This window comes from Crassostrea angulata, chromosome 5 (assembly GCF_025612915.1).
Source record: "Crassostrea angulata isolate pt1a10 chromosome 5, ASM2561291v2, whole genome shotgun sequence".
Taxonomy (NCBI): domain Eukaryota; kingdom Metazoa; phylum Mollusca; class Bivalvia; order Ostreida; family Ostreidae; genus Magallana; species Magallana angulata.
The window spans coordinates 25,205,122-25,230,938 of record NC_069115.1 but is presented as its reverse complement, the minus strand read 5'-3'; the positions used below and the strand labels follow the sequence as shown (position 1 = coordinate 25,230,938).

The 25,817-nt window shown below is 40.7% G+C and overlaps 1 protein-coding gene across 1 annotated transcript; it reads right to left on the bottom strand.

Annotated features, from left to right (window-relative positions):
• Nucleotides 1-123: 123 nt before the first annotated feature.
• Nucleotides 124-24,931, bottom strand: LOC128186256 (uncharacterized). The gene is made up of 7 exons (XM_052856052.1): nt 24,892-24,931; nt 22,142-22,343; nt 13,168-13,311; nt 11,975-12,022; nt 3,587-3,740; nt 1,331-1,453; nt 124-1,249 (listed from the first exon to the last, which is right to left on the bottom strand). Exons 2-7 carry the CDS (start codon nt 22,210-22,212, stop codon nt 1,217-1,219), a joined length of 573 nt encoding a protein of 190 aa, XP_052712012.1. The 5' UTR covers nt 22,213-22,343; nt 24,892-24,931; the 3' UTR covers nt 124-1,216.
• Between the last annotated feature and the right edge of the window lie 886 nt (nt 24,932-25,817).

Below are 25,817 nucleotides of genomic sequence, written 5' to 3'. Positions count from 1 at the left end.
AGTTTTAGTCGGAGCGTGATCAATTTGACCACGCTCCGACTAAAATTATCACCTCGTAATATTCAAAGAATGACACCACGACCCATCAGTCCGAGGTACCAGATTAAAAATGACATCAGTTTTATTTTAAAAGATAGGGACAAGAGAATGTATAGACAACTTTTTTTTCTATTTATTACAAATAAAATTTGATACATACATGTTTAATGAAATAGACAATTATGAATAATTATCACAGTCAGCAAAGAGACTAAAATGTATACAACAGAACTTCATACATTAAAAACTCCGTCAAAGGTACATGTAATTCATTTTGTAAAAAGACATAACGTCGATCCATGGACAAGCAAGATACACGTTTGTTTAAGGCTTTATTGAGTTTGGTGAAGTTACATAAATCATGCATCATCAAAAAATTCATGTGTAAAATTAAAAATACAAAAACCGATTTTTGTTTCACAAAATCATTCATTATTCCATTGAGCGTTTAAATTATATCTTTTCACCAAAAAAAATAGTTCTAGGAACAAGGTAACTAAAAGAGTGTTTATTTAAACAATAGAATGCTTTCTTTGATGATTCATTCGGGATATGAAAGTAGCGACATTGCAGGAAAAATACATAACCCGCGTTAGCGGGTTATGTATTTTTTTCCTGCAATGATCGCTACCTTCATTACCCGCATGAATCATCAAAGAGAGCATTTTATTGTTTATATTAACATTTTTTTTTACGTAAGTAATAAATTGATTATGAAAAAGTGAGTAAAATTCATTGAATTACTGTTAATATACATAAGTACGTTAGCTAAAAAACCAGCCAAATCGGCACCTGTGAGACTTTGAGTCTGACATAATCATGATAATTTCGTGCAGTCCGTGATTTTTCTTAGGTTGCTGTAGGTTTCGACCAATCGATAAACAGGGCGTGTCAATTTTAGTCTTGTCAGTTTCTCGTCAGTTTCAGCTGCTGTCGATTTCGACCAATCAATGGACGGGACGTGTAGATTTCAGTCTGGCTGTTTCTATAGAGCTATGAATTTACTATTAGTTTCCATATGAAATAGAGGAAATACTACTTGGTAGATCTAAATAAAATATGATCACAATTTTAAGCGGCTACGGCAGATAATGTGATATGTGAATTTTAACAGGTTCGAGATTTCTTCTCCTGAGCTCGATCGGATTCTCTGTCCATCTGCAGTCAAGCGAACCATTTATAATAGAACCTTCTCCATGAGTGCAAATTCCTATCAAAATATCAAAATTAAATTAACATGATTCTAATGTAGTAAATTATCAATAGCTATAAGGCATTGTTAAGTACATACTCTTTCTCCAGTCAGACACCACATTCCACAACAGCAAAGTGATGTTGTCTCTTTGGTAACATATCCCTGTCTTTCGTACAAGTTTTTGGCCCTGTTGTTTGTAGCTACCCATAAAAAGATTTCCTGTTGAATTTAAAAGAGCATTAATTTGATATGCAATAAATAAGACGATTTTAAATTTGGTTTTAACACTGCATATATGTGTAATATCTTTTACATTACGTCCCACAACCTGAAATTCACGATTAGGATTATAGATATATAGTATGAAAGATTTGGCAAATATGACCTCTAATTTTATATTCAGTGTTACTTTGCAAAAGCTTTATGTATAATACTTTCATTGGGTGTATCACATTTTCTTAATAAAGTTTTTGCATCTATTTACTAGAACTAGGATGAACATAGTGAATAAGGAATTCTGATATGAGTTTTTTCATCCATGATGAGAACCCTTTTTGATGTCATCTTTTTCAAATACTGACAGGTATTTCTGATTGTCCTGGAAAATGCCCAACACGTAACATGTAGCTGTCCTCATTGGAAATTAGAAACTAATCAGAACATCGTCTTTAAAACTTCTATAAACAAGCATTCTGAGAGTATTGCATAAGCAATACACGTCCCCTACCGGTTTGTATTATTCTATGAAAGCTTCCAAGCACACAACTATTTCAGAGCTATTGTAAACGAGATGTCATGCTTTAATCAGAGATAAAAGAACAGAGGAAATTTAAACTATATAGCTGATATAGAAATTATATACAAAATAGGTAAAATAATACTCTTTATTTCATCTCCTGTAATTTCGCCAAGTCTATTCTGTATTCGCTGGTAAAAATTTGTGAAAACAATGCACTGTTATGCACAATATCATTTCTTACCGTCTTCTGTACCCCGAATCAGTCAAACCAAACAGTTAAACAGCCCAACCCGACAACGAACCCGATTGTAATAATACAAAAAAAAACCCCTGCCGATTAAATTTACAACACAATGTTTGACACTATTTTACAGAATTTATTTGTTTGTTAGAAATTATAAAAGGAATGGTACAAGTAACGCACGATATTATTACTGACTACATACTGGCCTCGTTTATTCAGTACACACCGAACCCGATAACGAACCCGAACATTAAAAAATTGGGATAATAAAAATTAATTTTCTCGAAAATATGTCAATCAGACGCTACAAAAGTGTAAACTTGATCTGTAGTTTGACATTTTGAAGCTGTTCAGCAAGTTTCATATTATTCCTCAAATGAATAAAGAAAAAAAGTGTGGAAAACTGAAGTGGGACAGACAGACGGACGGACGGACAGACGGACTGACGGACGCAGAGCAAAGCTATAGTCCCCTCCGGTGAAACCGGTAGGGGACTAATAACATATGTAAAAAGTAAAATTTAATGAATATCCAAACATGTTGAAAAAATAAACACTTCCTGATTTTGAATAATAAGAGGTCTAAGATCTTGGTCATTTTTGCAGGATATAGGGTAAAAAAGAAGTAGATGTACATTTGATTTAGTTAATGCATCGAACCTAATGCATGCGAAATAAAGCCTTTGATCTTCAGGGGATTACACAAAAATAGAGTTAACCTGGGGGTTTGATATCTAAGCGCAAAACTGGCATTAAAGACGTATTATGAGTCCCCTACCGGTTTTCACCGGAGGGGACTATAGCTTTGCTCTGCGTCCGTCCGTCAGTCCGTCCGTCCGTCCGTCTGTCTGTCCGTCCGTCTGTCTGTCTGTCCCACTTCAGTTTTCCACACTTTTTTTCTTTATGCGTTTGAGGAATAATATGAAATTTGCTGAACAGCTTCAAAATGTCAAACTACAGATCAAGTTTACACTTCTGTAGCGTTTGGTTGACATATATTCGAGAAAATAAATTTTTATATTCCAATTTTTTAATGTTCGGGTTCGATATTCTGCATAACAGAGCATTGTTTTCACAATTTCCACAAACCGGTAGGGGACGTGTATTGCTAATGCAATACTCTCAGAATGCTTGTTGAATATGGCTAGGTAGGTGAAATAAAGCAAAACGATCTTTACACTATAATATAGGTCTCAAAATGTCAAGGTTTTATCATATTGTACTGGGACTTAGGTTAACAGCTCAATATGTCCCAATGAACATTTTACAGCCTAGTGTAATCCATTGCATTACCATACACGTGCTTGCAATAAGGTGGTTATCAACATTAACTAAACGATGTTTCAAATTTTTAGGATTATAATTTGTACCTTACATCCTCTTTTCTTAGCGTCGACTTCAGCCGTGTCTAATAGAACTTTCCCAATGCCTTTACCTCTAAATTTCGAGTCTACACAAATATGATCTACATAACATTTTCCAGCAGGAACCTCAGAAGATGTTGCAAGGTTTAAAAGGGCTAATCTAAATTCGCAAAAAAAATTAAAATAATATATCATTAAAGAACAGGATGCACGTACATGTAAGCCAGAATGGTCAGTGTGTACATTAATTCTACGATAATGAAAAAGTCTAATTATCCCATGTCACCGAAGATTTAACAGGCATTAATAACTAAAATAGTTTTAAGAATAAATGAATTTTCAACATCTGACCATTAAATACAATGCAGCATGGTACCTCACTTTGACGTCATGAAGTTTGCAATCTCTGATTGACGTCAAGGTGTGAGGACTATTTTTAAACGTTGTACACATTGGAATAGTTTCACCCACAATCAAGTTCCCGATCCTAATCCGAGGTGGGTAGGAATATCAAACATTAACTATCATTGTTCCCCTCATATCACAAAAGTTTAGTACTTGTGATTAAGGTGGCTCACTACACCTTGAATTAGTTGCTCAAACCTGCCGAAAATAACTTCATTATAATAAACTACTAGCTGCAGGTCTGTATATCCCGGTCTGAAAAAATTCGGATGGACGACCAAGTCGTCCATCCGAATTTTTTTCAGACTTGGAGCTACAGTCCTGCAGCTAGATAAACTGCATGATGGATAAGAAGTATGTGAGTCAAAAAGGCGAAACAATGTGCAATAATTTTGGATTTAATTTTAAACATTTTAATTCAGCAAAATGAGCAAAATCCCCAGGCGGATTCGAACTCGTCATATGTGTTTCAACAATCCTGATACTTTAACCACTAAGCTATGATGATATTCACCTAAACTGATTGATACAAACAATTTAACAAAACATTAAAATCGCCATCGTGTGACGTAAGAATTGTAAGTCTGATCGTAGTGAGGTGCCTTAAATACTGGTACTGGTATAAGTACATGTACGCAAATGATCGGGATGGGTCCAAGTTTAAAAGTTTTATTGATCCTATTTTATCTTATATTTTATACGTTAATTTTAAATTTTACGTCAGCTACGCACAAGCTCCACATACTTTTCTAACGCATTGCATAATATTTGTAAGCAATATGTGTGTTTTTCTAATGCAAGATTCTGTGTAAGAGATTTTTTACAACATATATCAATGTCACAAAATTATTGATTGTATATAAATTAATTTATAAATATTGGTTTAAACAATATTTTATTATGTACAAATGTAATAGGATTCGTAAAAGACAGTCTGCCTACCTAAGCTTTGTGAATCTTGCCCCCCCCCCCCCCCCCCAAAGGTGGAATTTCACAATCCCATACAAATATGTAATGAATGATTATATTTCTCGCATTATTTTACATAAAAAACGATGTTTGACAACTTTATCTTTTGATGCTTAAAAGTGTACTTTCGGTTTATCCCGCCGCACGCTACAATATTTTCAATGAAAATATGTTTAAGGACGATGGATCCTGCGATCATAAGTCTTTAAGGTTTTTTTTCTAAAGTATTTTTTAACAATCTACACACACAGCTAAACCAACACTCAAAATAAAATCTTGGGTCTTTATGACCTTTCGGTGCTACAGTGTTTTTGATATGACCTTTCTGCACTGAAAGTACAAATTGCACATAAATCGCTTTTCCCTCTATAATTTTTAATCGAAATGATCCATAGCATCAAATACAAATTTTCATTATTTAGAATTAGTAAAATTAAAATAATCATTAAGAAAAAGTTTGCAATTTCTTCGCCTTTTTTAATATTTTTACCTTTTTGCACTAATAAAAGGCTATTTTTATCCATTAACGATTCAACAAGCAATAAATTATTTAAAAGTCTCCAACTTTTTCTCAAATTTTGATAGACTTGTCAAAAATATCTTACAAATTCAGAAAATAAACCCAAAGGTATGGGTCTATGATGAAAATTTTGAGATATAGCATGAAATAAGCTAATTTTGGGCAAAAATTGGAGTTCTTTTTTTCTTGACTTTTATGAAATATTAGTTAAATGTGCTAATATGCATAAACTAGGTAGAAATTTGGATTGCGCTGAACATAAGGAAGCTAAATTTACAGTACTCTAAAACAACTGAGTTACATGTATGGAAAATGTTCATTTTCTTCTTTAACCTTCCGCCGCAAAATATAGTCCCTTACTAAACTCTGTAAATATGTAAATCCCCCTTTTATTCGATATAGTTTATTTGGCATTGTAAAATAGGAATTTACAAGTAGAATTAATATATGGCAATGAATTTCCAGACTAGAGGTGACCTAAAATGGCTACCCAAAATCAGAGGATCGAACCTCTTTACATTGTATAGTCTGTCCCGAGTTATTGCGTCCATCACTTTTTAATGATTTTTAATAAATATATCCATACCCGTGAAAGAAATGCTATTAAAATCGATAAAAGGGAAAATATCCAAGATATCTTCATTGACAAATTATCATTTTTCACTCATAAAAGTTCACAGGATGTGTATTGAAACATGAAGTGGTAGAGGGGGCGTTTCAAAACGATAATCTGGAAATTTTTCAAATAAGCGAAAAGTGATTGAAGCAAAAACTTGGAACAGAGTATAGTCAATTTCAACTAAACCAAATAATGTCTTATAATTAAGCTAATTCAATCATCCATTATTTACTTGATGTCCAACCATACGATGTTTGTTTACATTATACAGCGACGTAGTTATACACAGTGTAAAACACAAAAATCTCACACTGGACAAACCGATCTCACACCGGTAATTATGCGAGAAAACCATTTCTGAACAGACTTACCCACACAGGTCACAACACCCCAAAGACTTCCCCACACAAGTCACGACACCCCAAAGACTTACCCACACAAGTCACGACACCCCAAAGACTTACCCACACAAGTCACGACACCCCAAAGACTTACCAACACAAGTCACGACACCCCAAAGGCTTACCCACACAAGTCACGACACCCCAAAGGCTTACCCACCCAAGTCACGACACCCCAAAGGCTTACCCACACAAGTCACAACACCCCAAAGGCTTACCCACAAAAGTCACGACACCACACAGACTTACCCAACAAAGTCACAACACCCCAAAGACCTACCCACACAAGTCACAACACCCCTAAGACTTACCCACACAAGTCACAACACCCCACAGACTTACCCACACAGTTCACAACACCCCAAAGGCTTACCCACACAAGTAACAACACCCCACAGACTTACCCACACAAGTCACGACACCACACAGACTTACCCACACAAGTCACAACACCCCACAGACTTACCCACACAGTTCACAACACCCCACAGACTTACCCACACAAGTCACGACACCCCAAAGGCTTACCCACACAAGTAACAACACCCCAAAGACTTACCCACACAAGTCACGACACCACACAGACTTACCCACACAAGTCACGACACCCCAAAGGCTTACCCACCCAAGTCACCACACCCCAAAGACTTACCCACACAAGTCACGACACCCCAAAGACTTACCCACACAAGTCACGACACCCCAAAGGCTTACCCACACAAGTCACGACACCCCAAAGGCTTACCCACCCAAGTCAAGACACCCCAAAGACTTACCCACACAAGTCACGACACCCCAAAGACTTACCCACACAAGTAACAACACCCCACAGACTTACCCACACAAGTCACGACACCCCACAGACTTACCCACACAGTTCACAACACCCAAAAGGCTTACCCACACAAGTAACAACACCCCACAGACTTACCCACACAAGTCACGACAACACACAGACTTACCCACCCAAGTCACGACACCCCAAAGACTTACCCACACAAGTCACGACACCCCAAAGGCTTACCCACACAAGTAACCACACCCCAAAGACTTACCCACACAAGTCACGACAACACACAGACTTACCCACACAAGTCACAACACCCCACAGACTCACCCACACAAGTCACGACACCCCACAGACTTACCCAAACAGGTCACAACACCCACAGACTTACCCACACAAGTCACAACACCCCAAAAACTTACCCACACAAGTCACAACACCCCAAAAACGTACCCACACAAGTCACAACACCCCAAAGACTTACCCACACAAGTCACAACACCCCTAAGATTTACCCACACAAGTCACAACACTCCACAGACTTACCCACACAGTTCACAACAACCCAAAGGCTTACCCACACAAGTAACAACACCCCACAGACTTACCCACACAAGTCACGACACCACACAGACTTGCCCACACAAGACACGACACCCCAAAGACTTACCCACACAAGTCACGACACCCCACAGACTTACCCACACAAGTCACGACACCCCAAAGGCTTACCCACACAAGTCACGACACCCCAAAGACTTACCCACACAAGTCACGACACCACACAGACTTACCCACACAAGTCACAACACCCCACAGACTTACCCACACAAGTCACGACACCCCACAGACTTACCCCCACAGTTCACGACACCCAAAGGCTTACCCACACAAGTCACGACACCCCAAAGGCTTACCCACACAAGTAACAACACCCCAAAGACTTACCCACACAGTTAACAACACCCACAGACTTACCCACACAAGTCACAACACCCCACAGACTTACCCACACAGTTCACGACACCCCAAAGGCTTACCCACACAAGTAACAACACCCCACAGACTTACCCACACAAGTCACGACACCCCAAAGGCTTACCCACACAAGTCACGACACCCCAAAGGCTTACCCACCCAAGTCACCACACCCCAAAGACTTACCCACACAAGTCACGACACCCCAAAGACTTACTCACACAGGTCACGACACCCCAAAGGCTTACCCACACAAGTAACAACACCCCACAGACTTACCCACACAAGTCACGACAACACACAGACTTACCCACCCAAGTCACGACACCCCAAAGGCTTACCCACACAAGTCACAACACCCCTAAGATTTACCCACACAAGTCACGACAACACACAGACTTACCCACCCAAGTCACGACACCCCAAAGGCTTACCCACACAAGTCACAACACCCCTAAGATTTACCCACACAAGTCACAACACCCCACAGACTTACCCACACAGTTCACAACACCCCAAAGGCTTACCCACACAAGTAACAACACCCACAGACTTACCCACACAAGTCACAACACCCCAAAGACTTACCCACACAGTTAACAACACCCACAGACTTACCCACACAAGTCACAACACCCCACAGACTTACCCACACAGTTCACGACACCCCAAAGGCTTACCCACACAAGTAACAACACCCCACAGACTTACCCACACAAGTCACGACACCCCAAAGGCTTACCCACACAAGTCACGACACCCCAAAGGCTTACCCACCCAAGTCACCACACCCCAAAGACTTACCCACACAAGTCACGACACCCCAAAGACTTACTCACACAGGTCACGACACCACAAAGGCTTACCCACACAAGTAACAACACCCCACAGACTTACCCACACAAGTCACGACAACACACAGACTTACCCACCCAAGTCACGACACCCCAAAGGCTTACCCACACAAGTCACAACACCCCTAAGATTTACCCACACAAGTCACGACAACACACAGACTTACCCACCCAAGTCACGACACCCCAAAGGCTTACCCACACAAGTCACAACACCCCTAAGATTTACCCACACAAGTCACAACACCCCACAGACTTACCCACACAGTTCACAACACCCCAAAGGCTTACCCACACAAGTAACAACACCCACAGACTTACCCACACAAGTCACAACACCCCAAAAACTTACCCACACAAGTCACAACACCCCAAAAACGTACCCACACAAGTCACGACACCCCAAAGGCTTACCCACACAAGTCACGACACCCCAAAGGCTTACCCACACAAGTCACGACACCACACAGACTTACCCACCAAAGTCACAACACCCCACAGACTTACCCTACCAAAGTCACAACACCCCACAGACTTACCCACACAAGTCACGACACCCCACAGACTTACCCACACAGGTCACAACACCCACAGACTTACCCACACAAGTCACAACACCCCACAGACTTACCCACACAAGTCACAACACCCCAAAAACGTACCCACACAAGTCACGACACCCCAAAGGCTTACCCACACAAGTCACAACACCCCAAAGGCTTACCCACACAAGTCACGACACCACACAGACTTACCCACCAAAGTCACAACACCCCAAAGACTTACCCACACAAGTCACAACACCCCTAAGACTTACCCACACAAGTCACAACACCCCACAGACTTACCCACACAGTTCACAACACCCCAAAGGCTTACCCACACAAGTAACAACACCCCACAGACTTACCCACACAAGTCACGACACCACACAGACTTACCCACACAAGTCACGACACCCCACAGACTTACCCACACAAGTCACGACACCCCACAGACTTACCCACACAAGTCACGACACCACACAGACTTACCCACACAAGTCACGACACCCCACAGACTTACCCACACAAGTCACGACACCCCACAGACTTACCCACACAAGTCACGACACCCCAAAGGCTTACCCACCCAAATCACGACACCCCAAAGACTTACCCACACAAGTCACGACACCACACAGACTTACCCACACAAGTCACGACACCCCACAGACTTACCCACACAAGTCACGACACCCCACAGACTTACCTTCACAAGTCACGACACCCCAAAGGCTTACCCACCCAAATCACGACACCCCAAAGACTTACCCACACAAGTCACGACACCACACAGACTTACCCACACAAGTCACGACACCCCACAGACTTACCCACACAAGTCACGACACCCCACAGACTTACCCACACAGTTCACGACACCCAAAGGCTTACCCACACAAGTCACAACACCCCAAAGACTTACCCACACAAGTCACAACACCCCTAAGACTTACCCACACAGTTCACAACACCCAAAAGGCTTACCCACACAAGTAACAACACCCCACAGACTTACCCACACAAGTCACGACACCCCACAGACTTACCCACACAAGTCACGACACCCCACAGACTTACCCCCACAGTTCACGACACCCAAAGGCTTAACCACACAAGTCACGACACCCCAAAGGCTTACCCACACAAGTCACGACACCACACAGACTTACCCACACAAGTCACGACACCCCACAGACTTACCCACATAGTTCACGACACCCCAAAGGCTTACCCACACAAGTCACAACACCCCAAAGGCTTACCCACATAAGTCACAACACCCCACAGACTTACCCACACAAGTCACAACACCCCACAGACTTACCCACACAGTTCACAACACCCCACAGACTTACCCACACAAGTCACGACACCCCAAAGGCTTACCCACACAAGTAACAACACCCCACAGACTTACCCACACAAGTCACGACACCACACAGACTTACCCACACAAGTCACAACACCCCACAGACTTACCCACACAAGTCACGACACTCCACAGACTACCCACACAGGTCACAACACCCCACAGACTTACCCACACAAGTCACGACACTCAACAGACTTATCCCAAACAAGTCACGACATCCCAAAGGCTTACCCACACAAGTCACGACACCACACAGACTTACCCACACAGTTCACGACACCCCAAAGGCTTACCCACACAAGTCACGACACCACACAGACTTACCCACACAGTTCACAACACCCCAAAGGCTTACCCACACAAGTAACAACACCCCTAAGACTTACCCACACAAGTCACGACACCCCAAAGTCTTACCCACACAAGTAACAACACCCCACAGACTTACCCACACAAGTCACGACACCCCAAAGGCTTACCCACACAAGTCACGACACCACACAGACTTACCCACACAAGACACGACATCCCACAGGCTTACCCACACACAAGTCACGACACCCCGCAGACTTACCCACACAGTTCACAACACCCCAAAGGCTTACCCACACAAGTCACAACACCCCACAGACTTACCCACACAAGTCACGACACCCAAAAGTCTTACCCACACAAGTAACAACACCCCACAGACTTACCCACACAAGTCACGACACCACACAGACTTACCCACACAAGTCACAACACCCCACAGACTTACCCACACAAGTCACGACACTCCAGAGACCTACCCACACAGGTCACAACACCCCAAAGGCTTACCCACACAAGTCACAACACCCACAGACTTACCCACATAAGTCACAACACCCACAGACTTACCCACACAAGTCACGACACCCCACAGACTTACTCACACAGGTCACAACACCCCAAAGACTTACCCACACAGGTCACAACACCCCAAAGGCGGCACGTCTTCGTCCCTCTCTCTGAATAATGATAAACTCAAATCCGTGAGACGTACAAAGCATGTAATATGATACTCAAACGGGGAAATGTGAGTGATTTTATCACTGTTGAATATTTTGTTGCGTGGTTCCTGAGGTCCACGCAGAAAATATATAAGCGAGGTTAAACCGGATGCTATGGGGAAAATTCAGCTTGCGCATGAGCTAGCCTGGTTCCTGTGCGTAATGGGTAGCTCAGGGAACCAGTCTAGTACACGTTTATCTGAATCGGGATCGGGATTCCGTGCAATATGCACACATAAGTTTGAAGGCGCTGTAATTGTAAAGTTGTTGGTAAACAGTATAGAAACAAAGTATTCCTTTTAAAGAAATGATTGGCATGTGATATGAACTATCAGTATTATGAAATAAGTTAATGTTATGCCGAAACTACAACATGCATCAAATAGCATAATTTGGAATGTTTTGTTGTTTTCCGAATACACATGTAACTTAACTTTACTTTTATAGTAGGCGAGGCTAGTGAACTTCCCGATTAAATTTTTTAAGCATTTAAGTGTGATTGAATAATTATGTCACTGTATCAAAGTTTAAATCTCAAGAAAAATCCTCAAAATATGAAATATTTAATCTACACAAAGCTGTCACTACATAGTTAACAAAGTAGTGCGAATCGTAATGTGTGCGCAAATAGTATTCACCGAATGCCTGATACTATACATGCAAACTTCATTCATAGATAGATCATAATTATTTTAGAAGTATGAGTCCTTTAAATTCTGAGATAAAAAGTCAGGGCTATACATACATGTATACGTAATACAACGTACAAATTTAGTGGTTAAAAGCAGAGGGCTAGAGTCGGTGGAATCTCTTAAGGCTTTTACGTTTTCATTGGAAACACATGCAAATGGTCCACGTATTGAAGTCCTTTTTTAAAGGACAGCAACTTGTACAACTATTTTATGTAGTGTTTTAAAAGTGTTATATAAACTTCTATCATTCCTGATTCTTTATTTTCATATTAAATATTGATTTTAAAATTCCATATTTCATTCGTTTTTGCTTATTACGCTCTTTGACGGTGTGAATTCAATAAGAAGATTTCATTAATTCCTTGCAAGGTTAGTCCTGAGGGGTTTTTTTTCAGTTTAAAAAATACTTACGGAAAAAGTTTCGAATCTCCATGGTAACGAAGGACACAGACTCCAGCTTTATCTGCATTATATTCAGCAATGAAGTGTCTTTCATAAAACAGTGGAGGCCTCCCTTTCATATTGTTCGAATACATAGTTCTCATTGCGGGTAAGCTGTGAAAGGCAAGCATATTATGTACATATATACAGGACTGCAAAACTTGCACTCCCTCAGGCTTCAATGTGCATGTACATGTACATGGTCATCAATCGATTTACTATAAATTATAATAAATTTCTGTTTTGATAGGAACTGTATTGAAAACATATTGCTTCTTGATGAGCGAATCTTCTGCATTTTTTTTTCTTTTGAGAGGGACCGATGGTCGATAGCATTAATAAGTTATAACTACACGTATTTGATCCACCTTAAAAAATAGTTCCGAAGAACAATGGATATCAAAATAAAACAAATACATTATTCTAAATATACATGTATATGATTGTTTTTCTATACATAATAAAAGTTAATGAAAAACAGGCCGAGAAGAGCTCAAGTGCGCATGACTTTACGCATCTTTTCATTTTTTAAATGCAGCCAAAGACCTGTGCAAAACTTTCTTTTGTACAGTGCTTTTACACAAAATCAACATTATGTAACATTTATGAATTGAGAACTTGTGATTGTATGACTCTGATAGAGTAAAATGCTGAAATGGTGCTTACCTGTCATAAGATTGGTGATAAAAAAAACTTTGTATAATGCTGGAGAAAAAAGTACAATTCGTTGCGGCCATGGATTTTTAATATATATTTGAAGAAAAGGAAATCTCAGGGGCAGAAATACGAAGATTATGGGGGAAATAGAAGAATTAAGAACATGTTCAACCATTTCCAATACGATCCAATAGTAAAAAGTATTAACCTTCAACACAACTCCCTAAGAAATTGGGATGGGGAATAAGTTATTTTTTTAATCTTGAAATAATTGATATAAAAGTAAAACTACTTGCAAGATATTTCATCAAAATATCTATAGTCTGTCCCAAGTTATTGCTTCCATCAATTTTTGATGAGTTTTAATAAAAATACACATACCTATGAAAGAAATACAATTGAAATCGATGAAAGGGAATATATCCAAGATATCTTCATTGCACAATTATCCCTTTTCACTCATAAAATTTCACAGGAACGAAAACAATTGTAACGTTTCTGAGTTCGATATGGGATTCGGCTGCTCTGCCTGAGCAAATCAAAGAGTGAATTAAATGATCTATTTCCTCAATCACAGATTTGAATTTGAAATATGTACAAATAATATCCCCCGGTTCTCTGTGGCGCACGCACTTCAAACTACGATTGCGTATGCGCTGCTCGGAGACAGGAGCGCACGCGCCGTTCCGGGACTGTAGCGTACTAACTACAGTCAACAAGCCAATTTGTATATTTATTACTCCAAATATACACCTATAGTCTCGAAAGCCTATTACAGGCATGTAAGACTACAGACAGGTTATTCTTACCAACCTTAATTTCCTTCCTGGCTTCGATGTGTTGATGTCTCGGCCGTCGAACACAGACTCTACGATCCTACTGATTTTCTCAGCTTATATACCCTTCGGGTATCACGTGACCAGCTGAGGATCGAATGGGATGAGTACATAAAACCGGAAGTCAGTCAGCACAATTCTACCACAGTGAACCGAAGGGATATTTTCGATTTTGATCATAACTTCGCTTCACAACCCACACCTCCGAGAAATGCGTCCCGCATTCTCACAAATCAATTTCAAAAAGGAACAAGATTAAACAACACTATACATTTTTTTTTTCAATTTTCTGTTTATCTAAGACAGTAACATATATTTTCAGATGCACTACATCTAATTTTCAAAGCAAACATGTAAGGGCTAATAGTAAAAACAGTGCAATATCTTTGCTCTCTAGCTTGAAATTGACCATAAGTCATCTTAAAACCACTCTTCATCTTCATGGACTTCTATCACCGATTCTCCACCAACTTGATACGATTTCTGAACTCGATCTAAGCGCCTCCTCTTAGTTCCTTCTGTCTGCGTGTCAACATTTACTCCCGTTGAAGTCAAGGTCTGGGTAGATGCGTCCACGGTAAGTATACCAGCTTGAACAGCAACGGCCCTTAAGGTGCTTGGTTTGGATGCAGAAGCAGTAATGGTGAGGTCTTTAGCTGCTCGCTCACGTGGAGTTATCATCGGAGTCGCAAAAGGACTTGGAGCAGTTGGAACAACGGCATCAGGACTCACTATGGCCTTTGCTCTAGGAACATAAACTGGAAGTGGTCTCGTGGGTTTCCTCTTCGTCACTTCCTGGGTAACAGAGATTGTGCGCAGGATGTCAGATTCACCTACCACGTCAGAGAGACTCCCAGGATCCAATGATTCCCACTCATGATCAGACTCGCTTTCCGCTTGTACGGTTCCAGAACTACCACCGTGCCGTGTTCTCTCGTGTCTCTGCATATCACTCTTCTTGTTGGTGGCGTAATCACACTGCGTACATTCAAATCTTTTCTGGCGACGCTTCCTTCCACACTCTATAACATGTTTCTCCCAGAAATTCTCTTCCACAATGCGCTCATTGCACATAGGACATCGGTGTCCCTCTTTCCTAGCACTGGTCCTAGTGTTTACCATTTCCTACAAAATAAAATAACAAAACAAAACATTGAATCTGCTCACTATTTACACAATTTAAACAATACAGACATTATAACTGAACTATATTTTGTATTCTACCACAAAATCATCATGCCAAGCAGGTGCGCGTTTCCGGCGCAGGGGTCTACTTTTAAGGTCTGCGCTCGCGCTTTCTATATCATTATCACACAAATGCGCATTGTCATCAATAGCATGCAAGTTGTCAGCCTCACACTCTATTTCGTTTCTCTCTACTGACAGTTCTTGTTCTTCACCTGTCAATATCTGAGATTTACACTTTCGCATGCGATCGCAATGAATAACACCACTCTTGCCTCGAAATCCGCATGCTACTATGTAAAGAAAATCAGATAACTTTTTCTCTATGACGAAAGGACCTTTCCAAAACGATGTCAGTTTTGGCGAACAGCCGCTTTTTCTAACCGGAAAGTATACATAGACCTTTTCACCTGGTTCAAATATTGACCATGCTACTTTCGCATCATGATATTTCTTCTGGCGTAGCATCTCTTTTTCTGTATGTTCTCTAACAATTTTGTGCGCGGTTTCCAGGCGTTCACGCAAAATCCATACCCACTGATTAGAAGGAATGTCTTTTATATCAGATGGCATCTCGTACATCAGGTCTAACGGAGTAGTCGCCTCTCTACCCAACATCAACATGTTTGGGGAGAAGTTAGTTGTCTCGTGCGCTGTGAATCTGTAAGCCATCAATAAATAAGGGAGATACACATCCCAGTCACGCTGGTTTTCTTGAACATAGGTACTGAGCATCGAGAGCAGTGTGCGGTTAAATCGTTCCACCATACCATCTGATTTCGGGTGATAAGGTGTGGTACGTGTTTTTCTAATACCCAATAACCGACACATTTCAGAAAACAGCTTGCTCTCGTATTGGCGCCCTTGATCAGAATGCAGAACTGATGGTACGCCAAATCTGGCTATAACTTGCTCCATGATTGTCTTGCTACGGTTTCAGCATCCATACTTTGTAGAGCGAAAGCCTCTGTCCACTTTGTAAAATAATCGGACACTACAAGTATATGGCGATTTCCTCTGTCCGTCTCTGGCAATTCGCACAATATATCAGTTGCAATCCTCTCCATTGGAGTACCGGAACCAGCAATTTGCATAGGAGCTCTTTGCTTTGGATTTGGATTCTTGCGCATGGTGCATTTTTCACAACCGGAAATATACTGATGGACATCTTTCTGAAGCCCAGGCCAGTAATACTTTTGCCTTATTTTGGCCAGAGTCTTCGTAACACCTAAGTGTCCTGATGTATGGCTGTCATGGCACATATTAAGGACTCTCCGACGCTCTTCATTGGGGATAATAGCCTGGAATGTTTCCTTGCCTGAGGGTAGCAGTATCCATTTTCGCATTAACAGCCCTTCTTTTATGCACAGGCGATCAAATTGATTCCAGAGTGATTTCACTACAAACCCTTGCTGCGTTATCTTAGAGTTACAAGGTCTTTTCCCATTTTCAACCCAAGAACGAACCAACTGAATGTCCTTGCTTTCACTCTGCGCTTCTTTCAAAGTATGGTCATCTTTCTCGCTCGAGTCTAGATTTGCGTACACAGTTCGAACTTTTTGCACTGTTTCAGGTTCGAAACCACACTGGGGACATGGTATTCTACTGAGTGCATCTGCGTTACCATGCTTTCGACCAGGGCGGTGCTCAATCTCAAAGTCGTACGTACTGATCACTTCCAGCCACCTCGCCATTTGACCTTCCGGATCCTTAAATCGTAACAGCCATCTTAGTGATCCGTGGTCTGTCCTGATAAGAAAATGACATCCATAAAGGTAGTGTCGAAAATGCTTGACGAAGTGACAACCGCCAATAATTCTCTCCTGGTAACGCAATATTGCTTTTCAGCTTTAGACAAGGTTCGGCTTGCATATGCAATCACACGTTCTTTATCATCAATTTTCTGCGAAAGCACAGCACCGATTGCCGTTCCACTGGCATCGGTATCCAGGATAAATTCCTTTGTTACATCAGGTAATGCTAAAATTGGCGCACTGACCAATCGATCACGCAACACCTCAAAAGCTTCCTGGGTCTCTTTCGTCCATTGAAACTTCCTTCCCTTCTCAGTGAGTCGATGCAGGGGCTTGGCTATGGAAGCAAAGTCTCGTATGAAGCGCCTGTAGTAGCTGCAAAGGCCAAGGAAAGATCGAATTTCTGAGACATTACTTGGTATCGGCCAATCAGCAACTGCTTTTACCTTTTCCGGATCAGTAGCAATACCATCCTGAGATATTATATGCCCAAGGTACGAAACCTTCTTTGCAAAAAGGTTGCACTTTTTAGCCTTCAGTTTGAGACCTGCCTGTCGCAAACGCTTGAACACCTCTCCGAGATTTTTTCTAGCATGTCTTCAAACGATTTCCCGACAACAATTATATCGTCCAGATATACCAAGCACTTGTCCCATTGAAGGCCTGCAAGCACTGTCTCCCTGAGACGTTCGAAAGTGGCAGGTGCGCAACACAAACCGAAGGGCATAACCCTAAACTGATATAACCCTTTGCGCGTAACAAAGGCAGTCTTCTCCTTGTCTCCTTTTTCCATGCCGACCTGCCAGTACCCACTGCTGAGATCTAGTGTACAAAACATAGCATGCCCTGAAAGATGGTCAAACGGTTCCTCTATCTTTGGAAGTGGATATGCATCTTTCACTGTAACTTCGTTTAATCGACGATAGTCAACGCAAAAGCGCATTGTCCCATCTTTCTTACGAACTAGGACAACGGGTGATGCCCACGGGCTGATAGATGTTTCGATTACCCCTTTATCAACCATTTCATTGACTTGCTTATCAACCTCTTGAGATAAATGTAGAGGGATTCGTCGAGGCGCCTGTTTGATAGGACGAGTTCCTAGTTCAGTATTTATCTTGTGTTTCACAACATGTGTGCGCCCTAAATCATAGTTCGATGTTGCGAACAAATCCTCGTTTTTGTGCAAGAATAGTTCTACCTTCGAAAACTGCGCAGGAGACAGATTAAGTTTGCACCTGTCAAACAACTCCCGCAAATCACTGCGTAATCCCTTAGCACTATTTTCAGCCTCATCCGCGGAAGCATTTTGTTCTTCCACTGCAGTCATTTCTGCAATCAAAGTACCACCATGAATTTGCTGAACGCTCTCAGTGATATTCATGAGACAAACTGGCACAATATTATGTCCCTTTACCAAAGTTCGGCCAACCAATGCGCGTCCACTCTCAAGAAACTTTGGCTCGGCCTCTACCAAATAGTCTGCAGAACCAAATGTATTTTCTCCCGGTACCTTAGCCTGAATTACAACTTCACTTCTCGGTGGCAGGCACATATCCTTATCCGCCGTTACCCTATAGCACCCTAATGTACCTTCCCATGAGAAGCGACACTCCTCGTTATTCAATTTCAGAGAACTTTGTTCGAAGTTTATATCTCCTTTGCATGCTCTAAGAAAATCAAGACCCAGTATCCCGTCTACACTAATATCCGCTATCATTAGTTTCACCGTTTCCCTTGACCTTCCTATCTCTATAACGAAATCGGCTTTTCCATACTGACAAAGTCTTGAGCCACTGGCACTCGTTATAACTTGTCTACTCTCCTCTAATACGGGCTTGTCTGGTAGTTTGTCATATATTCTCTTAGACAACAAAGTCAGGGATGCACCAGTATCAATGAGAAGTTTTGTTTTGAGGCCGTTTACTTCTGAATCTATAAAAATACCCGCTTCTTCACATAAGTTGCTTGCCCTACATTTCCTTTAGAACTCTTTCGATTTTTTCGCCTCTGCTTACCGCGAATTCGACGCGCATTCCCCTCTTTAGGCTGCTCACTGCGTCGAGTACTACTGTCGCGCTCTCTCTTCAATTTGGGACAATTTCTACGGATGTGTCCTTCTTCTGAGCATTTGTAACACTTCACTTTCCCGCTTCTTTGTGTATTGGCAAATCTGTGACCTTCAAGAACGCTTTGATTTTTACCTTTCTCCTCAATGCGCTTCTCTAACGATTCTATCTTATCCTGAAGTGTCTGCATCATTTCAAATAAATCTTTGGACTGCGATTCATTCTCACTAGTGGGTTTTGTGAAGTTCACACTGTGCACGTGGCTTCTCTTTTCAGTCTTGTAATATGCGTCCAACTCAACTGCCAAGCGTAATGCTTCATTCAAATTTTGAGGTCTACTTTGCTTAATGCGCAATCGCATGTCGGAATCTACCAGCGCATCTATAAATGCCTCTTTTCCAAGCGTTTCTCTTACCTCCATTAGTACTGAAGGATAAGCCAGACAAGTAAGTCTCCTAATTGCTTGACCTAGTTCTGTCAGTGTTTCCGAAGCTCTCTGTCGTCTCTCTTTCAATTGCGCACGGTAAAGCTCGGTTTGATTCGGCGGCGCAAATCGCTCCTCCAGTGCTTCAACCAACAGAGTATACTGTTGTCCCGTCTCTGACGAGACATTCCCAAGCACCCCTTGCGCAGCACCTCGCAATGATACGGCTAAATAGAGTCCTTTCTCTCTATCAGACCATTTATTAATGGCCGCACAAGCGTCAAAATGAGACTTGTAATCAATCCAAGAATGACTACCGTCAAAAGTCGCAGGTTTTATATTGCATTTTGTTGCATTCCTGTCGGTGGTGATTGGCATTTGCGTAGGCGGACGACTGTTAACACTCCTTAGCGCAAAGTCGTTATTTCGTCTATGGCCAACAGAATCTGTAACTGTACTCAATTTACCTGTAGCTAATTGTTGTTGCGCTTGCGCTGGCACTGGTATCTGCGAATGCACTTGCAGTGGTAAATGGTGTTGCGCATGCATACGATTTTCTTGCGGCGCACTCGCCGTTTGTAGATGCGCATTTGATGCGTTTGATAGCCTATCAGTCACGGCTTCCGGCGCATCCGCTTGATACTGTTGCGCACTTTCATAATGTGCATTCTGTGCAGAAGCAGGCTTTCGTTGTGCCGTTTTTCTTAAAGTAACACCATCAATGTAACTACCCTCCGCCTGAGAGTTTTCCGTTTGCCTTAAATTCACGCTCACCACTGTATCATTCGCAACTCCTTCAGGTAAGCATTCCCGAACTACAACTTCCTTGGGTATAGTAGCAATGCCAGAATCGCGCATCGATCTATTTCTCACTACTGGTGTCGACTGCTTTTCTATTTCAAGGCGCAATCGCTCACAACTCTGTTCAAGGAAAGAGATTTCCTCATCCAGCATTTCATCCATTGCGCTCATCATTTAACAAATAAAAGAGAAACAAACAAACAGTACTCTATTTTAACAACTAATTTTAAATGTGATTATTTCTTTTATTTGCCGAATCCCACCGCTCGCTGCCACCAAATTTATGTAACGTTTCTGAGTTCGATATGGGATTCGGCTGCTCTGCCTGAGCAAATCAAAGAGTGAATTAAATGATCTATTTCCTCAATCACAGATTTGAATTTGAAATATGTACAAATAATATCCCCCGGTTGTCTGTGGCGCACGCACTTCAAACTACGATTGCGTATGCGCTGCTTGGAGACAGTTCCGGGACTGTAGCGTTCTAACTACAGTCAACAAGCCAATTTGTATATTTATTACTCCAAATATACACCTATAGTCTCGAAAGCCTATTACAGGCACGTAAGACTACAGACAGGTTATTCTTACCAACCTTAATTTCCTTCCTGGCTTCGATGTGTTGATGTCTCGGCCGTCGAACACAGACTCTCCGATCCTACTGATTTTCTCAGCTTATATACCCTTCGGGTATCACGTGACCAGCTGAGGATCGAATGGGATGAGTACATAAAACCGGAAGTCAGTCAGCACAATTCTACCACAGTGAACCGAAGGGATATTTTCGATTTTGATCATAACTTCGCTTCACAATTTTCTTACGGAGATTTGTAATGGGAAATGTTTACATCTTTTCTCCATTCGGAATACACTCGGAATACATCGCGCAATTTTTTAACATTATCATCCGGGCTTATTAATGGCTGATGCAATGCAAAATCTCCGTAGACTTTCAATTTTTGGATGTGTATTGAAACCTGAGTGAAGCAGTAGAGGGGGCGTTTCAAAACAGATAATCTGGTCATTTTTCATATTAGTGGATGAACGTAGTTTGAGCACAAAGGTATTTACTATTATTGAAATATCAAGCAAAAAGTGGTGGAAGCAAAAACTCGGGACAGAGTATAGAGTACAAATAATTTGACTCGGCCTCGATAAAATGGGAAGGGATAATGATAGTTTATAAAAATTTAACTCCTAATATAACGTATAGCATACCTCACTCGACTTGTAGCATGGACAAATTTCCGTTCAAACCCCTCGAACACCAACTTTCCAACAAACTCCATGTCCTCTGCTGATTCGGTGGCATTTCGCACGGACACTGTGCCATTGCTGAAGAGTTCTCCTGATGTGACATCGCCATATATCTAGCCAAGTGCCAACGGCTGTTGTGTTGTTACGCTTGGGTTGAACATCACTGTGTGAAAGCAACTAATAATGACTAATCGTGATTATTATAATAGTAATTTTTTCAGTAGACATTAAGTAGAACATCCAGAAGACATCTAAATATATCGTTTCTAGATAATCAAATATCTCTATTTTTGAACAATCGGCAATCAGTATCTAGTTAATCAAGCCTGAAACGACCAATCTGGGAGAAGCTCGGTAATATATCATATATATGTATCTGTCACCGAGAACAAGGGCACCATAGGATAAGGGGAACTAAATCGTATAGGTCCAACCTAAGAGACAGGGGGTCACCCTATAGTCCTTACGTTTAAAAAGACCTTTAAATCGATTATGCATAGAGCTATGTTTCACAATTTCTTAAGTGAGTTGAATTAAATATGAATTATCAACAATAATCAAAAGAAAAAAGTCAAATGGAACAGGATAAATTTAAAATAATTATTTCTTGAAATGTCAAATGAGTCAGAATCAAATTTATCTCGATGTTGCTTAGTCTACTGACAGACTGATGGACAGTCAACTGGATAGTCAGTATGATTAGACATAAGCAACATGAGGTGGTGGCCAAGAATGTCTGACTCACCTGAATAAATTCCTAACAGTATTCATAATCTTAAAGATAATCATAGACCTAACCATTACGCACATAGCATTATAGAGGGTTCGCCCCCCCCCCTTTTTCTTGCAGGAAAGATAATTGTTCTAAAAATTATCTTGAAAAGATGGAAATATTGAGATGTTGGAGTCATAGGTAACCCCCCCCCCCCCCCCCCCCCCCCCCCACGGATTAGGAATTTCATGATTTGGGGAAAAAAAAGTTTGGTAGGTGTAAGAACTATAGGTATACCCCCCCTCCCTGGATTAGAATTTTCATAATTTTGGGAATATTTTTTTTTGGGGGGGGGGGGGGGTTCTTGTCAAGATTTATGAGGATTAGTCTAGCCCCCCCCCCCCACTTTCAATTTGCTTCCGACGCCACTGATGATTAATAAAAGTGGGGTACAATACTCATGAAACGCGATAGGGACTCGTTGGGGATTGTACTAATAATACAAAACTAATTAATGAACCTCAGTGCGTTTCTTCAGTAAATTATGTGCTTTTATTAGAAAAATAAATAAAAAATGCTCCCCAGGTTAGAACCCCCATACTTCACATTTGAAGTCAGAGGTGATCTTGTATATGTTTTATTAATATCTCTCTCTCTCTCTCTCTCTCTCTCTCTCTCTCTCTCTCTCTCTCTCTCTCTCTCTCTCTCTCTCTCTCTTACGCATTCACTGTTAATTAGTAAGAAATACATGTACCACTATTTTATTATTAACATAGTAACAAGATGGTTAATTCCACAATCGTAGCATGTTAAGTTGATGGCGAAACCAGCCACTATCTCCCTCAATAGCTAAAATCGGAGTAAACCGGTGCACCCCTAGAAAGTATCGCAGCGCCCGTAGCTGTACGGATTCGATGTTGTAATGTTTTGAGTGTCCCCACACTCCACTGCAGTAGTCACTCTGCTTAGAAACATCTTTTCGTAAGTGTAAAATCCTATCGATTTGTTTGAATGTATTTTCGAAATAAGACCTCCTAATGCACGTCCTCCGGATTTAGCGAGGTATTCTGTATTATTTCTAAATGTAGTAAATTCATCGAATAGAACACCAAGATATTTATAGGATGTTGTAACACTTGGAAAATGTGTATTTAAACTGGCGTATGCGTATCAAAACCTCCAAATATAGACTAAATGTCATTTTTAAGAACGCCAATGCAAATATCTAGTACTCAATCCGTTTCGAATTTCATATATCAGAATTTGTCTTTATTTTTATCATTCGCATATAAGATGAGGTGCTGAATTTTATCCATTTAAGTTTTACTATACAATCACGCGTAATTAAGATAGTACATTTCAACAAATATTCACCGGCAGTACTCTCGGCTGGCAGACGAAGTTACTTGTACAGTGCTCAACCTTGTTGTATTATACATGTATATAGAGGGGATTTAATTTTTTTTCAAAATATTTGTTTTAAAGAAATTTTGTTCAATGAATGTCTAATTAGAATATATAAATATATATGTCATAAAAGGTCTATTAGGATAATTTATATTAATTTTAAAAAATGAGTGAAGTCCCGGGGGTCCAGATACTTGGGGTGGGGGATGGAAGGGGGGTCGGTCCTGTCCGCAAGCACCTGTGAACAAAACAAGATTTCACAATACACATGGTGGGTCACCTTACATGTAGTGGACACTTAATGAAAATTCTATAAAAGTCGTGTGCATCTTGTTTGTACCAATGGCAATAAATTATTGCTGGCTATTTATAAAAATTTTCAGAAGCGGTTAGACTATAATAATAATATAAACCGTGCAGTGATTTACACTATCAATGAACATGTTCATTAAGTACATACTCGGTACATGTATGTCCTTTAACCGTGGCATATGTATCTTATTTTTTAATCCGAACAAACTTAGTAATAAACAAAAACATTTAAACACAATCAATACATGCAAAGTACTGCTTTGAATATTTTTATACGAACCTTAGTTTATGTCATGGGTATATATTACGGAGGAAGAAAACACGGGGGCTTGGTTGTTGGATAGTGAATTTCCTACTCTAATTATTTGTTCCCGAAGAAAAAAATGATTAAAATTAGTAATAATCTTATGTGTATTTCTGTGTACTGCAATAAATAAATTCACTGAAATCCCCCGTTTCAGTCATGTTAAAAAAGTGTATTCAATGTACATTAAAAAAAGTAAAGGGACGACACTCGCCATCTTGGATTTATAGGGGGTCCTCGTTTCAAGCTATGTTTTAAACAAGTTCTTCCATTTCTCCAACGATTTCTGACGAGATCTAGGATGGAAAATATTCAACTGACTTATTCCTATCGTCTGAATACATCTGTACGCTGCATAATAAACACATCGTTCCGAAATGTACTAGATACTTGCCAAACTTATCGAAAGCAACGGAAGTTTACTTTTGAGTGACGTAAATTCTCCATATAATCACTGAGATGTTCCGAAAATGTATGATAAATCTAGAGAGAGCAAAAATTCCGCGAAAAGTTATCCTCTTGGTTTATCCAATGCTTTCGGATCTCCTCAGTGATTACATGGAGAGTTTGCATCAACTTCCGTTGCTTTCGATAAGTTTGGCGAGTATCTAGTACATTTTGGAACGATGTGTTTATTATGCAGCGTACAGATGTAGTCAGACGATAGGAATAAGTCATTTTAACATTTTCCAACCTAGATCTCGTCAGAAATCGCTGGAGAAAAGGAAGAACTTGTTTAAAACATAGCTTGAAACGAGGACCCCCTATAAATCCAAGATGGCGAGTGTCGTCCCTTTACTTTCTTTAATGTACATTGAATACACTTTTTTTAACATGACTGAAACGGGGGATTTCAGTGAATTTATTTATTGCAATACACAGAAATACACATAAGATTACCA